General features: G+C 46.5%; 1 protein-coding gene across 14 annotated transcripts in view; it reads right to left on the bottom strand.

Moving 5' to 3' along the window:
• The window catches only part of TNRC6C (trinucleotide repeat containing adaptor 6C), a 142004-nt gene that overhangs the window by 32508 nt on the left and 83837 nt on the right, over window positions 1-25659 (bottom strand). For all 14 annotated transcript variants that reach the window (XM_066381362.1, XM_066381368.1, XM_066381371.1 and 11 more), the window contains 5 exons: window positions 19578-22154; window positions 6959-7174; window positions 4202-4368; window positions 2110-2190; window positions 188-245 (listed from right to left, as the gene is read on the bottom strand). In XM_066381362.1, coding sequence (XP_066237459.1) covers window positions 188-245; window positions 2110-2190; window positions 4202-4368; window positions 6959-7174; window positions 19578-22154 — 3099 coding nt within the window. The remainder of the gene's footprint in view (window positions 1-187; window positions 246-2109; window positions 2191-4201; window positions 4369-6958; window positions 7175-19577; window positions 22155-25659) is intronic.

Raw genomic sequence — 25659 nt, 5'->3', positions numbered from 1 at the left:
CCTACCAGTACCAAGACTCACTACATGGTCTGGGCACAGTGCACATTCCTTCTGCACAGGGGCCTGGTCTGTTCACCCGGCCCGCAGTCCGCCCTAACCCACGACTACACTGAGACACTTGTAAAAACCCTCACTGTGCTAGTGGGGGCCTATATAAGGAGTGCACTCAGGAGTGTGTGTCACTTACTCATGGCCTGGTCAAGGTTCATATTATTACTCTTCAAGGCTTCTTCAGCTGGCTCTCTCTGTGGAGGAAAACAGAGTTTTCTTTAGACTTGTGAGTTAGCAGAGGAAAAAGCTCAGAGAGTTCATCACTACTGGCTTAGGAAAGGGGTCATTATTATTATTATTATTTTGTATTTTTCCAAAGTTAGAAGCAGGAGGCAGTCAGACAGACTTCCACATGCGCCTAACCAGGATCCACCCGGCATGCCAACCAGGGGGTGATGCTCTGCCCCTCTGGGGAATTGCTCCTTTGTAGTTAGAGCCACTCTAGCGCCCGAGGCAGAGGCCATCGAGCCATCCTCAGTGCCTGGGCCAACTTTGCTCCAATGGAGCCTTGGCTGCGGGAGGGGAAGAGAGAGACAGAGAGGAAGGAGAGGGAGAGGGGTGGAGAAGCAGATGGGCGCTTCTCCTGTGTGCCCTGACTGGGAATTGAATCCAGGACTTCCACATGCCGGGCCGATGCTCTACCATTGAGCCAACCTGCCAGGGCGGGAAATGGTCATTATTAACCCAACATCATTAGGGTTTGGAACTGGAAATACGTTCTTCACTATGGAGGTTAAAGGTCTGGTAAGTGAACGACACCTGAGGTGAGAAAATGCACTGAACTGGTGTTTGGAGTGCATCATGTATTTAACACTTTGAAAACAAAACGCACAGTGCTGTGGAATACTGCCATCACACCTGAACACTGAATGGCAGTGGCTCAGCAAGGCCTAGGCCTGACCAGGACAGCTGAGCTGCCGGTGTGGACACACGTGGACATCTGCCCCTCGTGCTGGAACTGTGGGAAGGTCACTGTAACAGTCAGAGCCCAGAGGTTCACCTTTTACTAGACAGACGGAACTCTGCGGTTAACTACATTTCACCAAGAAATATAAAAACACAAGTGGATTCATTTTGATAATTATCCCTGTGACTGGAGCAGACTAAGCTCTGGACTCCTGGCAGGCTCTGTCATTCCTCCCAGCAGTGTGTACCTGATGGGGGCGACACCTAGCACTGTGTCCTTCCCTGTGCTGGAGGGCCTGTGCCCTCTAGATGGGGCCAATCTGGACTCTCTGTTTAGGGACTGCCACAATAATCAAAAGATAAAACCCACTTGAATGAAGATGTGGAAAGACACCACTTGAAGGGAATGCATGGCAGATACGGGCAGTGCACCTTGCTACTTCCTCCTGCGGTCTGATCTGAGGAACAGAATGGACTGTGACAGCTTTTCAGAGGGACACCCCCTAATTCTGAGCTCTTCTTCTTCTTTTTTTTTTTTTTAAATTTTTTTAAATTTATTTATTCATTTTTAGAGAGGAGAGACAGAGAGAGAGAAGGGGGGAGGGGCTGGAAGCACCAACTCCCATATGTGCCTTGACCAGGCAAGCCCAGGGTTTTGAACCAGTGACCTCAGCATTTCCAGGTCGACACTTTATCCACTGCGCCACCACAGGTCAGCCTGAGCTCTTCTTGAACATCATCTGGAACTCGGGAACTAAACAGGTATGCTTAGGATTCTTTTCCTGGACATGAAGCGTTTCTTTTATACTGAGCTTTCTTGTAATCTTTGACAATCTACTATGTAAACTAATAAAAACTCACTTTTAATTGAAAATGAAAATATAGAACTGTATAAACCAATGAAAATGAAAAATCACATGGCATTTTTAATTCTAGGAAAAGACCTTCATGCTGTTCTTGAAATGAAGGATGTGGTTCTCTGCTGTAATTAAAGCAATGATCCCTAAACAGGTGCCCAGGCAAAGGGGAATTTTCGAGTTAAGTTATGGCGACCACCCTTCTTTGTTACATATGACAAGTGTGGACAGGACACAATGGGGCCATTTAGGGTGGAGGGCACACGAGGGAGCAGTAGAACAAGATTCCAGTCACCGGAAAGCCCATGTCCGTGAGTTGTTTGATGAGCCGGTTCATGATCCAGGCCTCGTCCTGCTTGCCAGATGTCTTCATGCCCTGGAATGAAATGTGGGCAAGGGAAGTCCATGAATCACATTTTCATGAATTTCTTCTAGACAAAGAAATACCTAAATTTCATGGGGTGTTAAGGTCACAGGATCTCTTCTGTTAATGTTGAACACTGCTGTGTTCCTGAAAGCCCCAGACAGCATTCTTGGCTAGCACTAAGGAATGCTTCTGGCTTCACGTGCTGTTTGGCCTGTATATGATTCCCCAGAGAATGAGTTCAATCCACCACAAGGATGCGTTATTTCCACAATCAGATCATTGGAGTAAGTGCTCCCTGGAACTTGGCTCTCTGCTAATGGCATGTGAAGCTTACGAGAAAACTACATGGCTTTTGCCTTTTAATAAGCTGTATTCTAAAAGACAACAGAATGCATCTTTTAGGGGGTTGCTTCCAACACAATAAAAAGGCAGTAAGATGGAAGGGACAGGTCCTGTTAGTTTTATTAACTAATTATTGCTTGCAGGCCTGAGTGTGGAGAGAACCATGGATGGGCTAGTGTGAGGGAGGGAGGGGAGGAGAGAGGGAGGGAGGGAGGGAGGGGAGAAAGGAGAGGTCAGCCACACAGAGGGAACACGCAGAGTGGAGGAGGGAGCTCCATGAGCAGGACAGGAGATCCTCTCCTCAACCATCTATCTCCCTCTCATTCTCAAGTCACAGAAACTGTGACGCTGCCATAAAGCAATGTAAACAATCTTCATAGGGCTTTTCAAAACGGAGCCTGCCAACTAAGGACTGGGCTCAGGGGTGTAACGGGTGGACTGGGCACAAGGGGTGTGACGGGTGGACTGGGCTCAGGGGTGTGACGGGTGGACTGGGCTCAGGGGTGTGACGGGTGGACTGGGCACAAGGGGTGTGACGGGTGGACTGGGCACAGGGGTGTGACGGGTGGACTGGGCACAAGGGGTGTGACGGGTGGACTGGGCTCAGGGGTGTGATGGGTGGACTGGGCACAAGGGGTGTGACGGGTGGACTGGGCTCAGGGGTGTGACGGGTGGACTGGGCACAAGGGGTGTGACGGGTGGACTGGGCACAAGGGGTGTGACGGGTGGACTGGGCTCAGGGGTGTGACGGGTGGACTGGGCACAAGGGGTGTGACGGGTGGACTGGGCTCAGGGGTGTGACGGGTGGACTGGGCACAAGGGGGTGACGGGTGGACTGGGCTCAGGGGTGTGACGGGTGGACTGGGCTCAGGGGTGTGACGGGTGGACTAGACTCGGGTGTGACCAGTCTTTCTTCTGGAGGCTGTTTCAATCCTCACGATTGCCACAATTTCATGTTTAATTCACCCACATGCGTGTTTGGTCCTTCACCACTGGGCATTTGCTGGCCTGCTGTGTCTCAGGACCCACCGCCATCTCTTAAAGAAGAGGGAGCCTAAAGAACTTAGCTTCACATGGATGTTATCTATTAATATTTACTGTATTAGAAAGGAAAGTGAGACATTTAGAAAATATTTACTTATTTGTTTAAAAAGAAAACAGTAACAAACCCATCCTGTTAATATGAAAAACGTTTTTAGTGGAAAAGAACTCTTTTCTTTTTTTCTTATATATTCATTTTTAGAGAGAGGAGAGAGAGTGAGAGAGGGGGGGGGAGGAGCAGGAAGCATCAACTCTCATATATATGCCTGGACCAGGCAAGCCCAGGGTTTTGAACCGGTGACCTCAGCGTTCCCAGGTCAACACTTTATCCACTGCGCCACCACAGGTGAGGAACTGTCTTTTCTGAAACTAACTGCAGGGTGCGGCAGTGAGGGCAGCTGGGTGCTGTCGTGCACATTTGCAGATCTCCTAGCTGGATCTTAGCAGCCCCAGGGTCCTGTGTCCATCTCTGTGTTTGCGGTAGTCACCTGGAGATACTCCCTGCGAGGGTCTCGAGGACCTCCCAGAGCCCTGAGGGCACTCTGAGGAACAAGGTCTGCCTCCCCTCCTTAACTGCAGGCATACTGTTAAGTGGAACGTGTGTTGAGGCGACCTCCCATCTCTCACATGCACCCACCTTTTGGAGCCCTTTTTTTGGGGCGTTTCCCCAGGAGCTGCAGGAGGAGGTACTTTCCTGGGAAGCAGCATTGTTCCACACGCCCCCTTCTTCGTCGTCCCACTGGCTGGGCCCGAGGTTCATGTCGTCCCCACCACTGCCCCAGCCTTCTTGCATAGATTTTGAAGCTAAAAAGAGAGCGAACATGAGGTTGTTAAATTCACCATTCCTGAAGCAGACAGTGCTCTCTACTGTCATTTAGGGGGAGGTGCACTGTAAGCTTCCTTCCCCTAGATTTAAGAACTGGATTTCTCCTACTAGACACACAACATACATATACATGCCTTTTCCTGCAAATGTCAGCTCTTCGTACTCAGTGCTGTTCCAAATCCCCTTCACTGACTGTAGGTGACTCTAAAGTATAGACACGCTAACATCAAAGCCTGGGGCCACAGGAGAAGGTGGCCATCTTGGCACAGCCAGTAACATGCAGAGTACTGAGAATGACAGTGTTCTTGTGTGGTTTTTAATCGGCACTTGGTCCAAACTTGCAGCAGTCTGTTGTGTGGACCAGTGCATCCCAATGTGACCACACAAGTCACCTGGGGACCATAAGAGGTGTAGGAGGTCTGTGGTAGACCCAGTAGTCTTCCCAGAATAACTGGAAGGAGACAGCTGAGGCCTCAGGCAGACAGAGCTTTATGCTGAGCACTGAGTTTCCACTCAGGATATTATGTTTTCTCCTTTCTTAAAATACAAAATGATTTTTGGTGTAAAATTTATCTCAAATTCTCATTTCCTGGGAGAACTTGAAGGCCCAGGATTAGGTGATAGCACAGTTAGCTGGAGACTGTTAGCCATGAAGATCTGAGGCTTACAGGGGAGACAGGCACATCCTCAGGCCTCAAGGACAAATCATGAAAACAAACATGCTGCCTCCAGATGGCATGGGAATCTGTACACCCGAAGCTGCCTTCTCCTTCAGGTTTGCAACAAGAAGGAACATGAATGGAATAAACCACCCAGCAGGATGGTGGATATGGAGCAGGCTATCCAGTGTCAGCAAAGTCTCAAGTATTATTTTAAGATCTAAGACACATACTGATGTCTTCTTTTTTTTTTTGAGAGAGAGATGAGAAGCATCAACTCACAGTTGTTATCACTTTAGTTTGCCATGATGGGGGGTGGGGGTGGGCTCCAACAGAGCCAATGACCCCTTGCTCAAGCCAGCGACCTTTAGGTTCAAGCCAGGGACGGTGGAATCATGTTGATCTCACGCTCAAGCCCAATGAGCCCATGTTCAAGCTGGTGACCTTGGGATTTTGAACTTCTGACCTCAGCATCTCAGGTCGATGCTCTATCTACTATGCCATCATCAGTCAGCATGAACAATGAATTTTAACATCAGAATGAAGTCAGCAATCTCATACTAATGTCAAAAGTATCATATCACGCCTCACCAGGCAGTGGTGCAGTAGACAGAGCATCGAACTGGGATGCAGAGGACCCAGGTTTGAAACCCCAACATCGCCAGCTTGAGTGTGGGCTCATCTGGTTTGAGCAAGGCTTGAGCCCAAGGACGCTGGCTTGAGCAAGGGGTTACTCGGTCTGCTGTAGCTCCCAGTCAAGGCACATATGAGAAAGCAATCAATAAACAACTAAGAATTGATGCTTCTCATCTCTTTCCCTTCCTGTTTGTGTCTCTCTCCCTCTCTCTCTCTCTCTCTCTCTCTCTCTCTCTCTCTCTCTCTCTCTCTCTCACACACACACACACACACACACACACACACACACACACAAAGTATCATATCACCAAATGCACATATGGAGGATTCCCCTTGCTAAAATGTGCTCTGAACATCTGTAAGAATGTGTTTTGTATTTACGCTTATATACTTTCAGAAAATGAGAGGAGAATGGAGAACATTTTTTCTTTTTTTTTCTTTTTTCTTTTTTTTTACAGAGACAGAGAGAGAGTCAGAGAGAGGGATAGACAGGGACAGACATACAGGAACGGAGAAATGAGAAGCGTCAATCATTAGTTTTTCGTTGCACATTGCAACACCTTAATTGTTCATTGACTGCTTTCTCATATGTGCCTTGACTGCGGGCCTTCAGCAGACTGAGTAACCCCTTGCTGGAGCCAGCGACCTTGGGTCCAAGCTAGTGAGCTTTTGCTCAAACCAGATGAGCCCGCGCTCAAGCTGGCGACCTCGGGGTCTCGAACCTGGGTCCTCGGCATCCCAGTCCAATGCTCTATCCACTGCGCCACCGCCTGGTCAGGCCATTTTTTCTTTTTTTCCAAACACGCACTCATACATACATGCACACAAAGAGAAAGAGCATGAGCCCGGAGTACCCAAAGCAGAATTCTGTTTTCAAGACAAAAGCAAGGCAAGGCATGTCAGCCTGTTATGCAGCAGTGTTTCAAAACCTAACCTGGAGAAGGAGAAGCAGCCTGCTGTACCAATGTGCTTGGGAGGACAGCAGGTTAAATTGTTCAAGGCAGCAGCCAGGAGCATCCTATTCTGATTCTTTCATTTATTTATTTTTGAAAAGGAAAGCTGGGCTTCTGTGAAAGCTCCTCAGTGCTCATGTATCAGACATGGAAAATATGTCTTTACAGCCTTAATGTTCACCTTAAAGTGTAAATAAAACGAGGAAAGTGTCCTAAAAATTAATTCTTAAAAGTCAATGGAAAATATGCCTCTAAATAAAATATTTGAACCCACTTCTCAACTGATAAGTCAGGGCAGGCAGACTGAATGCTTGGCGTACCTGGTTTGCACAGGGCTGGGGTGGTGGCGGGTGCACTGGCTCTCCCAAACGTCACAGCTGGCTCCGTGGGCTGGTCTCCCCAGCCACTGCCACTGCTGGGTGGCTTGCCCCATGCTGCTGTGCCATTATCAACCAGGGTGGAAGAGGAGGAGGGTTCTCCCCAAGAGTTTTCTGTCTTTGAGTGAATGTTAGGCATTTCTCCCCAGCCAGATGAAACTAAAAAGGAGACCACAGGAGAAAAGAATAAAAGTGAAACAGAAAAAGCAAAACAGTAATTTCAAATCCAAAACAATTTTGAGATAATCTATCTTTAGGAGGGCTTTTAGTAGAAAGTGAAAAGCAGACATTAAATCTAATCAGATTTGTTTAGCTTCTTAAAATTGCCATTTTCTCAACTCCTGACCCCCATCCACTTAAAGCTGCAAGTCCATTAAACATTAAAGACTGTTATTTTCACAGTATTTACAACATAATAGGATTTAAAAAACAGTTTAAAACTGTTAGAAGTAGCTTTTTTACTTATAGTTTTATATGTAACAACCTAAAAGAAATTGTTACATTATTTTCTTATAAGAAAAATCTACAAGTTGCAAATATATATTGAAAAATTATTCTTCCTTATCTCTTGGTAAGCCATCAGATAAGACACAGATCCAAGCAAAGAAACAGGAAGATAGACTAAACAAGTATAGATAAAGAAGTACTAGAGAACACAGACAGTTTCCAGGTAGCACCAAGGGCTGAGCTAGAGATGAGGCACTTGTCTCAAAGCTGGGAACAGAGTGGAGGAACTGTGGGTCAGCAGTTCCAGCAGCACACGGACTGCAAGGGTTTTCCAGGAGTTCTTATTCATTCCTCTGCCCAGTCCTGTTGCCACAGCATCCGGACCAAGGACTGGCACCTGGTCAGGGTACGCCATGATTACAGAAAAGGCTATGGCATCACCATCTATGGCACAGACAAGGTCATGGGACTGGCAACAATAAGCTCTCCTGCTCTTTACACTTCAGCAAGAAAAATATTTTATGTTATCGATACATATATAAACTTCATGTTTCCAAAGCAATGCAAATTCTGATCATTTTGCTACTGGTCACAAGCTCACTTGACAATACTGATGATAATATTTATGGATCATATCGGTTACAATTTTCAAGTAGGCAGGGTTTCTCAAAGATAGAAATGTAAATGTTTTCATACCAACTAACAGAAGAATATAAGGCATAAAATACAAATAGCCTTAGATTTTAAATTATTTGGTTACAACATGGATATTACCATCTTAATTAGAAAACACTAGTTTTCTGACTAAAAAAAAAATAACATAGAATAAGTCCCATTGATGCTCTTTATTCTAAGAAAATATAATAATATGCATTAATGACCAAAGAACATTCGACCCAGGAGTCATTTTCAATTATGAGCTCTGTGCTGGGCAATAGTTGTTACCAATAAAAGGAAAAGTTAGCCCCAATAAGTTACCATCAGCAACTGCCAACTACAATATTACCTGTAATCACACAGAAAACAATAGTGCATATTGGGAGAAGTAGTTTTAAAAATTGAAGTAACAAAATTAAATCAGTAAAACTAACATAGCAGATAAAAATTATGGGTGTTTTGGAACAATAAAATACTTTGGGGGTTGGCTAAAGGCCAGTCAATTGTAAAAATACTGATTTATTGTAGGTATTAAAATAAACTTACCTAAAATTTGTTTGCTATCCTTATACTGACATCTCTTTGAAAGGCAATACGTTATTACAAATTATTTAACTAAATCCAAAATGAGTAGATATTTAAGACTATGGTAATTACAGTTAATTGATTGTTGTAGTTTTTAATTCTTTTTATTTTTTTTATTTACAGAGACAGAGAGAGAGTCAGAGAGAGGGACAGACAGGAACAGAGAGATGAGAAACATCAATCATTGGTTTTTCGTTGCGACATCTTAGTTGTTCATTGATTGCTTTCTCATATGTGCCTTGACCGTAGGGCTACAGCAGACCAAGTAACCCCTTGCTCAAGCCAGCGACCTTGGGTTCAAGCTGGTGACCTCGGGGTCTCGAACCTGGGTCCTCTGCACCCCAGTCCGACGCTCTATCCACTGCGCCACTGCTTGGTCAGGCTGTAGTTTTTAATTCTTATTAAAGCAGTAGAAATGTCTAAGAGTAGACATTTGATGCAAATATTTTCAGTAGAGGGAAAATAACTGTAACTACATACTAAAATAAATATGATCTCTATTGTTCAGTGTTTATTGCTGGAATGATATCCTTTTTGTTATTAATTTTACAAAGGTTCTTTTAAAGTTGGGTTTAATGAGGCAGGACAAATTTCTTACGTTTAAAACACTGATATTAAAATTTTTAAAATGAGCCTTCAGATTCAGGGTGGGGCAAAGTAGGTTTACAGTTGTTCATATGAAAATGATACGGTAATTAGTAGATAATAACACAAAAATAAACTGTACTCACAACTGCAAACCTACTTTTGCCCCACCCTGTCTACCGCTCTTGGCCAAGTATTTCCATACTGTGAGGTTCAGGAGTCATCGCCCTTCTGAAACAGATATGGTGCTGGGAATGTAATACAGTAAAAAGGAAATGCCACCAGTCTGTCATTTTCTTTCTTTCTTTCTTTTTTTTGCATTCTTCTGAAGTGAGAAGCGGGGAGACAGACAGATTCCGGTATGCCCCTGACTGGGATCCACCTGGCATGCTCACTAGGGGGCAATGCTCTACTCATCTGGGGTGTTGCTACCTTGCAACTGGAGCCATTCTAGCACCTGGGACAACTTTTTGCTCCATGGAGCCTTGGCTGTGGGAGGGAAGAAGAGATAAAGAGAAAGGAGAGGAGGAAGGGTGGAGAAAACAGATGGGTGCTTCTCCTGTGTGCCCTGGCCGGGAATCGAACCCGACTTCCACACGCCGGGCTGATGCTCTACCAGTGAGCCAACTGGCCAGGGCTTCATTCAATTTTGAATGTACACTTTGCATCTCTCTATCAGAACAGAGAAGACAAGAGTGTCTAGGCGGTGTGCACCCAGAAGACTGATCTGAAAATGAACACACAGCAGTTGTCAGGTAGAGGACAGAGCTGGGGGACAGTCTTTACCTGACTTCAGGATTCCCGTCTTAAGCATTACAGTGAAGTCGGTAGATGGCATGCTTTCTTCTGGGAAATAAGAAATCAAATCTAGATTGTTCCACGGATGCTACTTATATAGTTTTATAAGGGTGGCTGGTAGTCCTTTTTGGGAAGAAAAGTTCAGTTAAAAAGTGGCCACTTACGCCCTGGCCGGTTGGCTCAGTGGTAGAGTGTTGGCCCGGCGTGTAGAAGTCCCGGGTTCAATTCCCGTCCAGGGCACACAGGGGAAGTGCCCATCTGTTTCTCCACCCTTCCCCCTCTCTCCTTTCTCTGTCTCTCTCTCCTCCCCTCCCACAGCCAAGGCTCCATTGGATCAAAGTAGGCCCGGGCGCTGAGGATGGATCCATGGCCTCCACCTCAGGTGGGCATGCCAGGTAGATCTCGGTCAGGCGCATGCGGGAGTCTGTCTCTCTGCCTCCCTCCTTCTCACTTCAGAAAAATACAAAAAGAAAAAGTGGCCACTTACAATTTAAATGCAGGAAAGATAAAGGGCTAAAAATTCTACTGATTAAGCAGCTGAGTGCCTGCTATGTGCTTGGCATTTCAGGTACTGACGTACATATTAATAAGACAGGCTTCTGCTCACACCAAGGGCCTTTAAGTGTAATGTGAATTTATTATAATGCGTAACTGGCTACTGGCCCATGGATGGACCGACCAGAATTGGTAGCTGCAACAATTTTTCAATGGAATCAAGATAGGTATAGAGTGAAGCTTTATACAGAGGGGTTTGCTCAGGCAGGTGGCCAAGTGTGCTGCTTTCTAGAATGCCTGGTTTCATGTCATTTATCTGACACTTCTGTTCTGAATTCAGGGACTGTAGTTGAAGGCTGCAGAGAAGTAGAAGTATCTTTTTCAAAAGTGGGCCACATGGCCTTAAGCTGCACAGCAGCCCTTTGCAAGAGCTTCTTCTGTCCACCTACTGTGTCATCATGGAGAGAAAGTATTAGAAACAGAAATCTTAGTATTTTAGTATATTAGCACAGATTTTGAATGTGCTAAGTCTGTCTTATTGACATGTGTAGGGGGCAAACAATATTTTTAACTGTCTTAATAATTCTCCATTTAGAACCGAGTATGTACCCCAGGACTTGCATAGAGTGGAACTTCTGTAGCAGGACCTCCTATTTTCTGATCTAGTCCTGCCTACTAAGTCCCTAAGACACAGAAAATCAAAAACACCCTAACCAAACCAAACCTGAGAAAAACCCCATATCCGTGAAAAACATAGATTGCTGAGATCATACCTCTTTTAATGACTGTTGCATGGTGCTTAAAATAGAACTGCTCTGGCTGGAAGGGCAATGAGATCTATTTCTGCAGTTATGCTGTGGACATGGTTGAACTCTAACAGCTTCTTGCTGATTCACTCCACCTGCAGGTGGCTCTGTGTTCTGGTATTATTTTTACAGTGAGGGGGATAAAGGAGTAGGTGAGCGTCCAGGACAGAGGCCTTGCAGGAAGGACAATATCCCCAGCTTCTGCTCTTGAGATGAAGGGAAGTGGCACACGTGTTTTACCTGCCTAGGAACAGAATTCCTAAATCCAAGGTCTCCCAAGTTTTAGTTTAGAGTATGAGTGACCTGCCTCTCCCATAATTAGTTCACACTGTCGCTGCCCATGGTTAGAGTATTTGTGCCAGGAAACGAAGGGGTAAAGCAGAATAACACACCAGGAGACTGAGTGCCCAGGGTAAAGGGGAGTCTCGCTCCGCTTGGAGCACCAGCTAGTGACCACCATGGGCACAGCTGAGATGCCAGCAATGGCTGACGCAACGTCCTGAGGAGCTAAGAATAGGTAGTAAAATGGATAAAAAAGCTATTCTGGACTAAGATGAACCTTTACAGTGTACTTCCGCTCTTCTGATTGGCATTTGGTACTGATATTTCACGTCCATCCACTGTTGGAAAAGCTAACCCCAGACAAGATTTCATGATGCCACTTACTCTGTTGCTGGGGTAGCAGGGATCAAGTCCATCATGTCCTTCATGTTTGATTTCACTCCAGCCCCCCCATCCCTTTCAAGTTACCTATATGTTGTGGTGAAGCCTGAGAGTTCAGGGCTGAAGAATCCATCTCAGGAGATTTCCCTCCATCACACTGTGAGACTAAGAGTCTGCTGTGAGGACTTGTCATTTTCCAAGTGTTATTAATTAATATTCAATGTTCTCCTGTGTCTGCAAATTGATTTCAAATGTCCCAGAATCTTTATGTCTAAGTGCACTAGATAGTCAGGCTGCTCAGGACTGTTAGAACCTGCTTCCACCCCTTAGAAACCTAAGTAAATGCTGGGCTTGCACTTCCTCACTTCTGGCCGCATCTCCATTCATGGTCAATACACCCAACTGTCTCTCCAGCATCTTAACAGCTCCTGTCACAGCAGGACACAGTGACCAGGCCATGCACGACTGGCTTGTGTGCACACTAAGTTGCTGCGCAGTGCTGAGGAGGAGGGCTGGTGACGGGCTAGCTCACATGACGTGATGGCTGGTGTCTCAGGCAGCTTAGCATCTCTGATTAAAAGACCAGCACAGGGACGTTTCCCTGTAGATAATGACTTCATTCTATCTCCAGAATGGGTCTGAACCAGGTCCAAGTAATCAGTTTATGAAGCTACACTGTACTCCCTAAATTCATGTCAGCTTTCCTCAGACTCTCAGAAAACGAATTAATGTCAACATATTAAGGATGGGACAAAAATGATTGTCCTGTAGTATTTACTTCCATAAACTGGACACATAAAAAAAACATGTAATGAGCCCTGGCTGGATAGCTAGCTCGGTTGGTTAGAGCAGCATTATGGTATGCAAAGGTTGCAGGTCTGATCCCTGCCTGCTCAGGGAACATACAGGAACAGATTGATATTTGTCTCCCTCTCTCTCTCCCTTTCTCTCTCTAAAATTAATAAAGAAATTTAAAAATCCCTGTAATTAAGAATCCATATTTTATGACAGAGACCAATACTCTTAACTGGTGATGATAAACAATTTAAAACCCAAATTCTGAGATAAAGTCAAAATTCTGTAAAATCAGTATAGGTCAACAGCAAAATGGCAGAATCCCTATAAAAGACCAACTTTTTAACAGCGGAAACCTGATCAGGCTGTCATCAGTTATATGGCTCTGTCTGGAGTGGGAATCCCAGTGGATTCATGAAAGCCAGTCTGGCCACGTGTTCAAGCCACTAGCTGACTTGCAGAGTTGCTGGTGCTAAGACCATTGCTCCCATCATTGCTGCAGGCTGCACACATCTCGCAGTGCCTGCCAGGAGGGCTAGGGGCAGAGGGAGGTCTGTGATAATGAGTGGAGAGGACCAGAAGGAACTGCTCCACTGCATGGCTGTGGGGTGGCAGCCTGGCTGCTCCTCCTCCCATGCTCGGGCTAATAGGCTGGGCACTGACAGGCTCAGAGCACCCGCAACTCCTGAGAGTGAGAAACTCTGCTCTCCTCACAAAGGAACACTTGGAAACTGAAACTGGAAGAGCACAGGTAATCAGGGAAGGAACAATGGCTCAGCATACGGTGTCATGGTAGAAGAGACTAATATTATAAATAAAAATATTGTAGGTAGCCCACCAAATGCTGTGCAACATTGTAAACTTGACACAGGTTCTGCAGATGGGTTCACTGCCTACAGGCAGTGCCTCCCTTTGACTGCTTCCACACTAGTGCTGCAACCAGAGACAACAGTCACCAAGGACGATGGAGCAGTTTCCTTCTCTTACGTTCGCTGATAACATGGTTAAAAAAAAAAGACCTACAAACATTTTTCATATAAAAGACAATGATTCTGTCCTTCCAAAGAAACAGGAATGCCTTTATGCAGGGTAAAGCTCATATGTTTTGTCCACTGAAACCCAGTTGGAGCTGACTGTAAAGGGACACACACGGAAGAGGAAGGAGAAGGAGCACTCCCCGTGCAGTGTGGGGTGTTAGGGAGGGAGCACTTTAGAAATGGCAGCAGGTAAGGTCTGTCTCACGCAGCAGAGCCTCATCCCCTCCTCTCCACATGTGCCCTCAGGAGACTACTTTCCACCTGTAGAATGAGGGTTACATGAGAGAATGCAGAATAGCCACGTGTGGTCACTGTCAGACTACTCATGGCCAGGACCCCCCATGCTGGCACAGGGCACACTGTTCAGCAGGAGCTTCTCCAGAGGACCACAGCAGGATGAGGGGACATAGTGACACGAGGAACAGCCTCGGGACGAGTATTTTAAGAAATCCTTGGGTGCGTAGATGATAGCAATTTTTTAACTATCAACTCTTCTCAGAGGACTTCTGCATACCTCTAATATAATGTCAATCAACTACTAAATCTTACATTACTGGCCTCACCCACTAAACCACACCACGTCTTAATGTTTACATCCCTTCATTTTCAGCATCAATTACCTTTCCTCCTTCGTAGGTCCCCTCATTCCCTTAATTACTTTATAAAACTTAAGTGTTAAGAAATATAAGTCATACATTAGTGGGAAAAAACTAGGAATCACAATTTCGAATATTCTGGGAACATAAGACCCAGGTGGTTAACATAAGACCAGCACACACTTGATGATCAATGGCGATAGCTCAAACTCGGTGCTGGGGGTACAAGAGGGTGGTGAGGAGTATGGCAAACTAGAAAGCAGAGGAACTAGGTAAACACAGCTGCTCTAGTTGATTGTTGCCATGGGAATCCAATGTGTCAGATCATCCAGTTCTCAAATGAAGCCAGAAATCTGGGATTTATACAGAACATTTCTATTTAAAAACAATGATTCACATGAAAAGTTGCATCAAAAAAGCATATCTGTAGGAGCAAGTGAAGCCCATGGACCACCAGGTGTCTGACCTTTGGTTTAATGACAGTGGAGGACATGTAGAGGCTAGTCATCCTAAGCTCCAAAGAGAATTCTTGGTGTATCAGAGAGGTAGAAGTGAGTTGCCAGTGAATCTGCAAGGAGGCTGGAGGGTCCCCTCCAGCTGTGAACCAGGGCAGCCTCAGAGGGAGTAGACTTTGAATTGAATGCAAAGAGGAGGACCACTCCCCTTCAACCCCAGCTGCTGACTGCCTACAGTGAAAACCACACAGCTGCCTACAGGCCCAGGCTCCCCTCTGCCGGACTTGGCACTCCTGACACCCTTCCCGCTCCTTCTCCAGTGTCCTTGCCACCTGACACAGACCAGCTAGCTCATGAAGCCTTCGTCCCTCCTGACAGACTGCACGCCCCATCAGGGCAGGGACTGTCTGTTCTGTCTCCTGCTGGATCCCCCCAAAAGAGAGTGATAGAGTGCTGCCTGGAACACAGTGGGTCCCAATAAACACATGTAGAATAAATGAATGTGTACCCACTGTGGAACTGTGACCGCTGGATCCCAAACACTGCCCAGCTACACTTCAGCTCTGTCCCATCATCTACATGGCCTAATATAACTTCCCCTCTGCTCATACCCCTGCTCCACCCTCCCTCTCCCCACTCTGGGCCAGTGTCTTCCATCCCCAGAAAAAGGAGGACACAGCCTGCACCCTTCTCCCCGGGCCTCAGATGCCCTGTCTCCTACAGATGATGCCTCCCCAACTGGATGCAGGCACCTCCTCTCCTTGCATCCCCTCTCCCTCTCTGCTTGCTCCTTTAGCAGCTCTTGACCATGCTCAAAACTCTATGACCTTAAACAAAATCTCTACTCTTGACCTTGCCCTCTGCTCATTGCCACTCTCCCACCTGTTGTCACCTCCTTGGGATAGGTGCCTCCTGCTGTGCTCCCAGATAAGTCAGTAAATGGCCCAGGTGTCTGCCTACCCGCCCAAGCTCTGAACTCTCTTTGCTCCTCTTTCTTTGCTTCCATGTCTTGCTGCCACTCCAGTCCAGCCACCACCACTGCCACCAAGACATCTGCCGGCTCAGGTCCTCTTCACTGGCTTAGCTCTCCACGGATCTGTTCTTCATTTTATAGCTGGACCAATTCTACAGGTAGGTCTCACCATTCAACCTCTGCTTAAATCTCCTCACTGGCTTCCCAGGGCTCTGGATACAACCCAGCTCCTTCTTATGGTCTAAAAGACCTCACCCAACCTTGCCCTGACCCCTCTCCAGCCTTCTCTCTGTGAGGCTTTCCCATCATCCTCCCCACTAACCCTAAGTGTCAACCACTCTGAACTTCTGTTTTTCAAATACACTGTCTTTTCTCCTGCCTCTAGGTCTCACACACCAGTCCCTCTATCTGAAACACTTTTTGGCACTCTGACCCAATGTCTGCTTGTCCCCGACCCTCCATGATCAAAACCTTGCTCAGGTGCATCCTATGTGCTATACTTCCTGCTCATGACTGTTGGCATTGTACTGTAATTGTCTGGGTACCTGTCTTTCTGTCTAGGTGGAAATTCAAAGGGGCAGAGCTCCTGCCCCCTCCCCCCCGCACTGTCATACCCTGAGTATCTGTGTGCTAGGCTAGCATATAACAGATGTTCAACAAGGTATTTTTGAGTGAGGATATGCCTCATAAAAGGATCATGGTACTGGTCCTAGAAGCATTACTGTGGATAAGTGTGAGACCACAAGAAACCACAGTGAGACCACTGTGGCTTTCTTGGGTAATCACAATGGGGCTGAGGAGGCTCAAAGGTGGGAGCCAAGTCAGGGGTGGAGGAATGGGAGTGGCCAGCCTCCACTGGGTTTCCAATAAAGCTCTTGTGGGGTAGTGGGGGTACCCCAGACTCTACTCACATCTGTTCTAATAACTTTTTTTGCGACAGAGACAGAGAGAGGAACAGATAGGGACAGACAGGAAGGGAGAGAGATGAGAAGCATCAATTCATTGCGGCACCTTAGTTGTTCATTGATTGCTTTCTCATATGTGCCTTGACGGGGGGGCTACAGCAGAATGAGTGACCCCTTGCTCAAGCCAGTGACCATGGGATCATGTCTATGATTCCATGCTCAAGCTGGTGACCACACGCTCAAGCTGGGTGAGCCTGCACTCAACCTGGATGAGCCCATGCTCAAGCCGGTGACCTCAAGGTTTTGAACCTGGGTCCTCTGCATCTCTGTCAGACACTCTATCCACTGCGCCACTGCCTGGTCAGGCCAGAACAATTTTTTTTTAATCCAAATCTCTGCATGTGACAGTCAACAAGCACTCAGCACCCTTTCCACTCCTTCTACAAGCCTTCCTGTGTCACAGAAGATTCAGAGTTAGCAAATGAGTTCCAGACTCTCTTGTAGGCTTCTAGAAGCAAATGCAGTTGCGTATGAAAAATGAATGAGTGAATGACCATGGAAAAGGACTCTGTCTTTGTTCTTGTCTTCATGCCATGTTTATGGAATGTAGGAATGGCATAAAACTAGTGAAAAAAACTATGCTGATTACTGAACCAGGGTTCAAAAAGATCAATAGCTAGGGGACTGGAACTCAAAACTTTACCAGAAGTAAAGCTCTGCACTTGGAACCATGGCACCAACTACCCAAGAAAATTCCCAAGTGGGGAAGGGCTTCATAGCGGCCTCCCAAAAAAGGCTTCAGATTATCAGCTCAATTTAAGGAAAACAGTGCAACATGTCTCCAAAAGGCTAAGGAAAACTCAGAATGCATTATGAGGAGAATGATTTTAGAAGTGAGGGAGGTTATATCTCTACTACTTCTGCACTGGTTAAACTGTACTTACAGTAATGATATCAGTTCTGGGCACAGAAACCCTCACCAGCTGTGTCTTTCCCAGATGACAACAAAAAAGACTTGAAAGACATCCCTGTTAGGGAGAGCGGCAGGAGCTAGGACTAGTTTCTGGAGGACAGGCCAATGGGATGTGAGAACTGTATGCAACCTTTTGAAATTCTGCAGTATGGGAAATTAAGCCTGGTTTTGCATTGTCCCAAAACTATACAAGCAATTATAGAACCCGAAGGGAAGCTGACTGAGGCTCAGACTAAGGACACAACAGCTAGAGCGGTTGGAAAAGACGTGCTTGAAATGGGAGGGGGCTCCCCACACTATATGTGTGCCTTGTGCAGAGGCTTCCAGGTGCCTGCTGAGTGTGCAGGAGAGGGAAGGTCCTGTACACAATGCCCTGAGCTGGACACACTCTCCTGGTCCCTCTCAGACCTGGATGCTCTGCAACTTGGTGAGCCCATGTCTGGAGAACAGTGGTGATTTCCACCATGGACTGACACTGTGCCTAGGGCCGTGGGGCTCCTGTAAGTTCTCCAGGTACAAAGCCCACCTGAGTTTTATCTGTGTCCCTAATGGCCCTGCTGCAGTTTACTTTCTGTCACAATCCACACTCCATGTGGGGAGGCTCTGGTCTGGATCATCCTGTCTTCTTTTCTACCAGTGTCTTTACACAATCACAAGTTTAGTCTGATTTTAAGATTTTTCTTTCAACTGAACTCTAGTTGACCAATGTCACCTGTTAAATTTAATTGTATACATTAAAAAAAAGGCAATCAATGAATAACTAAGGTGCTACAAAATAAAGAATAGATTTTTCTTTCAACTGAAATAAAAACATGGCTTGTGTTGTATAACAGCACTTGCATGTTATAAAACTGGACTTATTTTAGTGTTAACCACACATCAGAAACACCTGTGGAGCTTTAAAAATGATCAGTGACTAGGCCTCTCTGAAGACCAACGACACTAGAACTCTGAGGTGGGCATCTCCAGCCCCTGCACCCCTGGGACATTCTAAGGAGTGCAGGTTGAGAGTCACTGGTTTATCTCATAAACAAATGAAAGCTGACCTGACCAGGTAGTGGTGCAGTGGACAGAGCGCTGGATTGGGACGCAGATGACCCAGGTTCGAAACCCTGAGGTCGCCAGCTTGAGTACCGGTTCATCCAGCTTGAGCACGGGCTCACCAGCTTGAGCATGGGGTTGCTGGCTTGAGCCCAAGGTTGCTGGTTTGAGCAAGGGGTCACTCATTCTGTTGTAGCCCCCTGGTCAAGGCACGTATGAGAAAGCAATCAATGAACAACTAAGGAGCCACAACAAAGAACTTGATGCTTCTTATCACTCTCCCTTCCTGCCTGTCTGTCCCTATCTGTCCTTCTCTCTGTCACAAAAAAAAAAAAAAAAAAAAAAATGAAGACTGCCTATGTAACCACAGACTAACAGGATAGCCCCAGTCTTCCCTGAAGAGGATGTATTTCTCCCTCTCCTTTCCACTGAAGGTGCTTAGCATGTTTTTCTCCTGGATGGAAAGCTATCAGAGAATACTACTTTATTTACTGTCTTTGGACACTATTTAATACAACACTACAAGGTGTTGGGACGCAGATGACCCAGGTTCGAAACCCTGAGGTCGCCAGCTTGAGTGCCGGTTCATCCAGCTTGAGCACGGGCTCACCAGCTTGAGCACGGGGTTGCTGGCTCAAGCATCAAGGGCACCCAATGTCACCTGCTATAAAACACCAGTCAGAGGAAAAATGCATACCTAGTGAGAATAAATGCTTTTTTACTCTTTAAGAACACGAAGCCCCTTCCATACCTGGACCGAGCAGTGGCGATCGGTTCAGTGGGGCACTGGCCGGGTGGGGTGATGGCGTCTCAACCACGTTCGCACTGTTGCTCGTGGTGGTGGTGGTGGTGGTAGCCACCACAGTGCTGCTCTGGAGGCCTGGGTTGTTTCTATCCCACATGTTTACAGCTTTGTTGTTATAGTTGCTTGGGTCACCCCAAGCTGAGGTACCATCATCAATTTCCATTTTGCGTCGAATGGATGGCGGGGAAGGTTCTTCCCAGCCTGTGGCCTCACTGTTGTCCTTCTGTTTCACAGGGACTGGCCCCCCGATCCACCCTGTTACTGTCTGTTTAACAGAAGCGGCTCCTCCCCAGTTACTCACGTTGTTGTCCTGGGGCTTGCCTGCCCAGTTTTGCTGGGGGCCAGGTTTCAAAGACTCCCCCCAGCTTGTCCCTGGATTCACCTTTGCATTTGTGCCATTGCCCCAGCCACTGGCCCCAGACCTTGTAGCATCGTTCCAACCAGACCCTGATCGATTACTGTCAGCATCCCATCCAGAGCCATTTTTTTTCCCATCCCCCAAGTGTCCAAGGACAGAAGATGAGTCTGTCCAGTCTCCCCGTCCTGCACTCCAGGCTGGATTAGATTTTTGTCCATCTCCCCAGTTTTGAGGTTTGGGCTTCTGAGGCTCACCCCAGGTGGGTGACTTGTCTTCCTGACTTCCGGTCCCACTCCAAGCATGGCCGCTCTTGGCAGCAGCAGCATTAGCAACAGCAGTAGAGTTCACCGAGTCCCCCCACACCCCGGGGCCACTAGGTGCTCTGCTGCTGCTGTCCCCCCAGCCTGTGTTTGCTGGCCCAGCAGTAGGTGGTGAGCTGACCCACCCAGATACTGAAGAGGTATTTGTACTGTTCATGATGGACCCATCGTTCTTCCCCCCTGAGTGTGAAGGCTGAGTAGCTGCACAGCTCCAGGCCTCTGTTCCATTGTCATTTTTTCGCTCGGACCTGGGGGACTCTTCAAATTCCCAGGCAGTGTTTTGCTTTACTGGAGTTTGTCCCCAACCAGTATTAGACAGAACTCTTGGGTCAAGGTCATTCCTTGGCAACTGGATGTGCCCTTGGTCTAGAACCCCTTTATCTCGCCTCCGGCCTTCGGCTCCTTCCCTCCCTGCGCCTCCTTCGTTGTGACTGCCCGAGCCCTCGCTGCTGTCCTCACTGGCCGTGGTTCCGGGAGAGGCAGCTTTGGCCCACGAGCTCACGTGCTCACTGCTAGGCTGTAGGGCAGGGTTCTGGCTGCCAACACTGGCACTATCCCATCCTGTTGATCCTTTTCCATTGACGTCACCACTGGAATGCTGGTTTGGGTGCTTTCCCCACTCCCCATTCACACAGTTAGAGGCGCTTCGGCTGGGGTGACCCCACGCTCCTGAATGGATATTGCCGACGCTGCCATTGCTACTACGGCCCCTCCCCCAAGTGAGGATCCCAGGGCCAGCAGGAAGCCCTGTGTCCCAGGTGGTCCCTCCGCTCCCTTCCTTTTGCACAGCACTGTTGGATCCATTCTGTTTAGCACTTAATGCTGAGTTCACAGTGTCTCCATTCCCCTGACTGAACCCAGAACTGCTATTTCCTGTGGCAGGATTGCCTGGGGACAGTCCCCAAACAGAACTGCTGATTCCTTCACCACCACCCCCACTGACTTGAGAGACTGACGATCCATTAGCACCAGGAAGGCTTTGCAGGTGGGGTGGGATGAGGGCCCCCATTCCGACAGCCATGCCCCAGTTTGGAAGTCCATTCGTCTGCATTGCATTGATAGGGTTAGTGTTATTTGGTCCATCAGTGTTAAGGTTCTGAGGTTGTATGCTGAAAGACACATTCTGAGAAGTGGATGCCTGTGGTTCTGTGCTCTCCTGTGGTGGCACGCTCCCCCAAGCACCCAACGTGCCCGTCGGGTTCCCATTCTGGTTGCCCATACTGTGACCTATGGCACTGACTGAACTGCAAATACTGGAAGGGTTGCCTGTTGCCACAGTTCCTTCATGTCCAAGTACAGGCCAGGCAGCTGGGTTGGCATTCGGATTAAGGTTAAGATTAATGCCAGCATTGGAGTTGGAAGCACCCCAGCAATTCTGACTTCTCCCATCTGCAATCATGTTGTCCATCTTCCCATCCCCACCACTGAGAGAGCAGTGAGTGAGACCGGAGCTGGAGCCTGTGGCTATACCCCACACCCGGGCCGCCCCACCACTGGCATTTGCTCCCCCTGCTCCAAGAGCACTCTGATGTGGCGGGCTTTGGACAAGGGCACCATTGGTGCTGTTATTGCCATTGGTCTTCTTGGTATGTCCAGTGAAGCTGCCCTGGGCACTCCCTGTAGCCATGCTACTGCTCTCTGAGCCACAGTTGGAGGCAGAGTCAGTGTCTGTAGTACATTCTGAGGCGGATTCTGTCTCCGTTCCTGTGATGGAAGGCCACGCCTCCTTATCAGTCCTGTCTATGATCACTTTATCCCAGCTGCAGCTGGCTTCACTTCTGAAAGTGGGCTGCTGTCCCCAGTGGGAACTTTCATAATGATCTGCCAATCCACTGTGACTGAGATCTGAAAAAGATGAAACAAATTCAAAATTAGATTTTCCTCCCATTTGTCAATAAATCAACAGTTAGCTAGTCATTGGGGGAAGCTCATGATTTTGAGTTTTCAATTCTGAATGACAAAGGCTAAAAAATGACTTAAAGAAAAAAGTTGTCTCTTCTTAACAGCTCCCATTAAAAGAAGAGTTCACATTGCTAAAATATTTATTAACTCTTACCACCACCCCTTCACAAGAGGAACATACTATCGTTCCTCTTGAGAAGACTCATGATGCATGAGCGGAAGGAAGCTGCCTCACTGTAGTGTGCAATTTGGAAACGCAACTCTACAACACCAGAAACACCTGCACCAGGGAGACTCTCCAAGGCAAGTTCTCCTGGGTTCTTTTTTTTTTTTTTTTTTTAAACTTTATTTAGTTTTTTGAGAGAGAGAGAGAGAGAGAGAGAAGGGGGAGGAGCAGAAAGCATCAACTCCCATATGTGCCTTGACCAGGCAAGCCCAGGGTTTTGAACCGGCGACCTCAGCATTCCCAGGTCGACACCCTATCCACTGTGCCACCACAGGTCAGGCATCTCCTGGGTTCTTGAATACAATCTGCTGTTCGCTTCAAGACCTCTAACTAGAGTTACAGTATATAGAGAGGCTACACTGAGTAGAAAAGAATTGTAATGCATCGCAGATTCGTGTAACAGAAGTGGTATTTGGGGGGTGGGAGACAGAGGGAGAGAGAAAGGGCATTAGAAAATGCTATCTTATCAAGGGTACTGAGGGTTAGAAGTGTTTGCTTACAGCTATATACTACTTCACGGTTTATCATCATTCCTCTGCCCACATCTGGTAGCTTTCTGGCCCTCTAAGGAGTCTCCTCAGAATCTCCTTCTATTCCCAAGTGACAGTCTCTTCTTCACATGACCTCTTCCTATACTATTTCTGTCATTTCACCCTTAGGATCCTTTTAAAGAACCAGTATTTGGTATCTGTATTTTATCTCCTCCAATTTCCTAATAATTTGAGTATTTCTAACATTGCAGTCAAAATTATATTCCAATGAATTTTCCAGCAGACTTTATTCAATGAATCACTCAAAAATGAGGAAAAATATAAAAAAATTTAATTTGTACATTCAAACTGCTCACATAATTTAGAAATCCTTGCCAGAGTTTCTTTAGAGTATGATAGATATATAAATAATTTCAATAATATATTTCTTCTCTTAAAAAACCCAGAAATTTATGTTCTGTTCAAATTTATTTTAACAGGCCTGACAAGGTGGTGGTGCAGTAGATAGAACGTCAAACTGGGATGCCGAGGACCCAGGTTCGAGACTCCGAGGTTGCCCGCTTGAGCACGGGCTCATCTGGTTTGAGCAAAAGCACATCAGCTTGGACCCGAGGTCTCTGGCTTGAGCAAGGGGTTACTCAGTCTGCTGAAGGCCCACGGTCAAGGCACATAGGAGAAAGCAATCAATGAACAACTAAGGTGTCACAACGAAAAACTGATGATTGATGCTTCTCATCTCTCTCTGTTCCTGTCTGTCTGTCCCTATCTATCCCTCTCTCTGTAAAAAAACAAATTTATTTTAACAAGAAAAACCTTACTTAGTAAAAACCAAAATAAAACAGTAAAACTGGTTTCCCGAAGAAAAGCTCTTTTAAAGTTTGATGGAGGTAAAAGAAAAAAAGAAGTATGTAAAGAATTCACGATCACTAGAAAGAACAGAACAAAGCTAACTTCAACCTTAAAAACAAACAAACAATTTTTGTTGCCTGATTTGAAAAGAATATAATGAAGTGGGGAATTAATTATGCTGTAAAGTAGGTAGGAAGTTTTAGGTAAACACTACAAAGGAAAATGGAGATAGGCATTTAAGTATGTAAGTCATTATAAAACAACTAAGTTTTTTATTGCCAAGTGTTAAGGTAGGCTCTGCAACCCCAGGTAAGACAATTTCCCCTGTGGGTTTGCATATACTATAAAAACTAGCTTATGGAACAACTAAATAAAAGAGATACATGAGATTCATCACTTAATAGAAAATAAGACCATCTTAGGCCCTGGCTGGTTGGCTCAGTGGTAAAGTGTCAGCCCGGTGTGTGGATGTCCCCAGTTTGATTACTGGTTAGGGCATACAGGAGAAGCGACCATCTGCTTTTCCACCTCTCCCCCTCCTCTCTGTCTCTCTTTCCGTCCTGCAGCCATGGCTTGATTGGTTTGAATGCATCGGCCCTGCGCGCTGAGGATGGCTCTGTGGAGCCTCCATTTCAGGTACTTAAAATAGCTCGGTTGTGAGTATGGCCCCAGATAGGCAGAGCACCGGCCCTAGATGGGGTTGCCAGGTAGATCTTGGTTGGGGTGCATGCTGGAGTCTGTCTATCCCCCTCTTCTCACTTGGAAAAGAATAAAAAAGCAAATAAAAAAGGAACTTTAAAAACAAGTTACCCCCAGGCCCTGGCCGGGTAGCTCAGTTGGTTAGAGTGTCATCCCGATGCACCAATGTTGCGGGTTTGATTCCCGAGTCATGGTACACACAAGAATCAATGATTGCATGCCAGGCAGACCAACAATTCAATGTGTCTTTCTATAGTCCCCTTCCTCTCTCTCTAAAATCAATCAATAAATTAAAAAATTAAAAAAGAAAACACCCCAGAATTATCCCGTTATCAGTAAATCTACCTCAGCTCCCTATCCCATTTCATTTTCCCTAGGGACAGGGGACACAGGAAGTGGGCCACTCTCTTCACTTGGACAGCACTCACTGCAGCCCATACTCAGAGGCAGGAGTTTAACCACCCAGTGTACTCAGGCATTCCTCCCCCGGCACGAAGTGCCCTATGAATACTTAATATTATCCTATCCATTCCACAGAAGTCACAATGTGAAAGAGCAGCTCTTGGCAACAGTCTACTTTGAGGGTTTGTGTGAAATGCTTTTTTGACTACTTCCCAGCCCCCAGTTTGATGGACTCATGCTCGGTTTGAAAACTCTGTTTCTATCCTGATGGGTAAGGACAGAATTGCAGACTAAGGAGAAGGCAAGGATAGCTAATAAAAGCTGATGTACAATGGGCTAGCCATGTGCAAAAATAGAAGTGCATCCCTACCATGTACCACACACAAAAACTAGTTCTAGATGGATTAAAGCCCCACATATGAAAAGTAAAACTTTATAAAGCTTAATAAGGAAATATAGGAAACTATCTCTATGAGCTTGGATACTCTATCTTCTTATACGAGACATTAAAAAAGTGGAAAGATTTGATTATAAAAACATCTGTATGACAAAAGGCATCCTATAAAGCAGGGGTCCCCAAATATATTTTACACAGGGAGCCAGTTCACTGTCCCTCAGACCGCTGGAGGGCCACCACATACAATGCTCCTCTCACTGACCACCAATGAAAGAGGTGCCTCTTATGGAAGTGCGGGGTGTGTGTGTGTGTGTGTGTGTGTCATATAAATGGCCTCAGGGGGCCGCATGCGGACGCCTGCTATAAAGGAAAACTGGAAAACAA

The sequence above is a fragment of the Saccopteryx leptura genome, chromosome 4 (assembly GCF_036850995.1).
Source record: "Saccopteryx leptura isolate mSacLep1 chromosome 4, mSacLep1_pri_phased_curated, whole genome shotgun sequence".
Classification (NCBI taxonomy): Eukaryota; Metazoa; Chordata; class Mammalia; order Chiroptera; family Emballonuridae; genus Saccopteryx; species Saccopteryx leptura.
The sequence above is the reverse complement of the archived record's forward strand: the minus strand, read 5'-3'. Positions and strand labels throughout refer to the sequence as shown.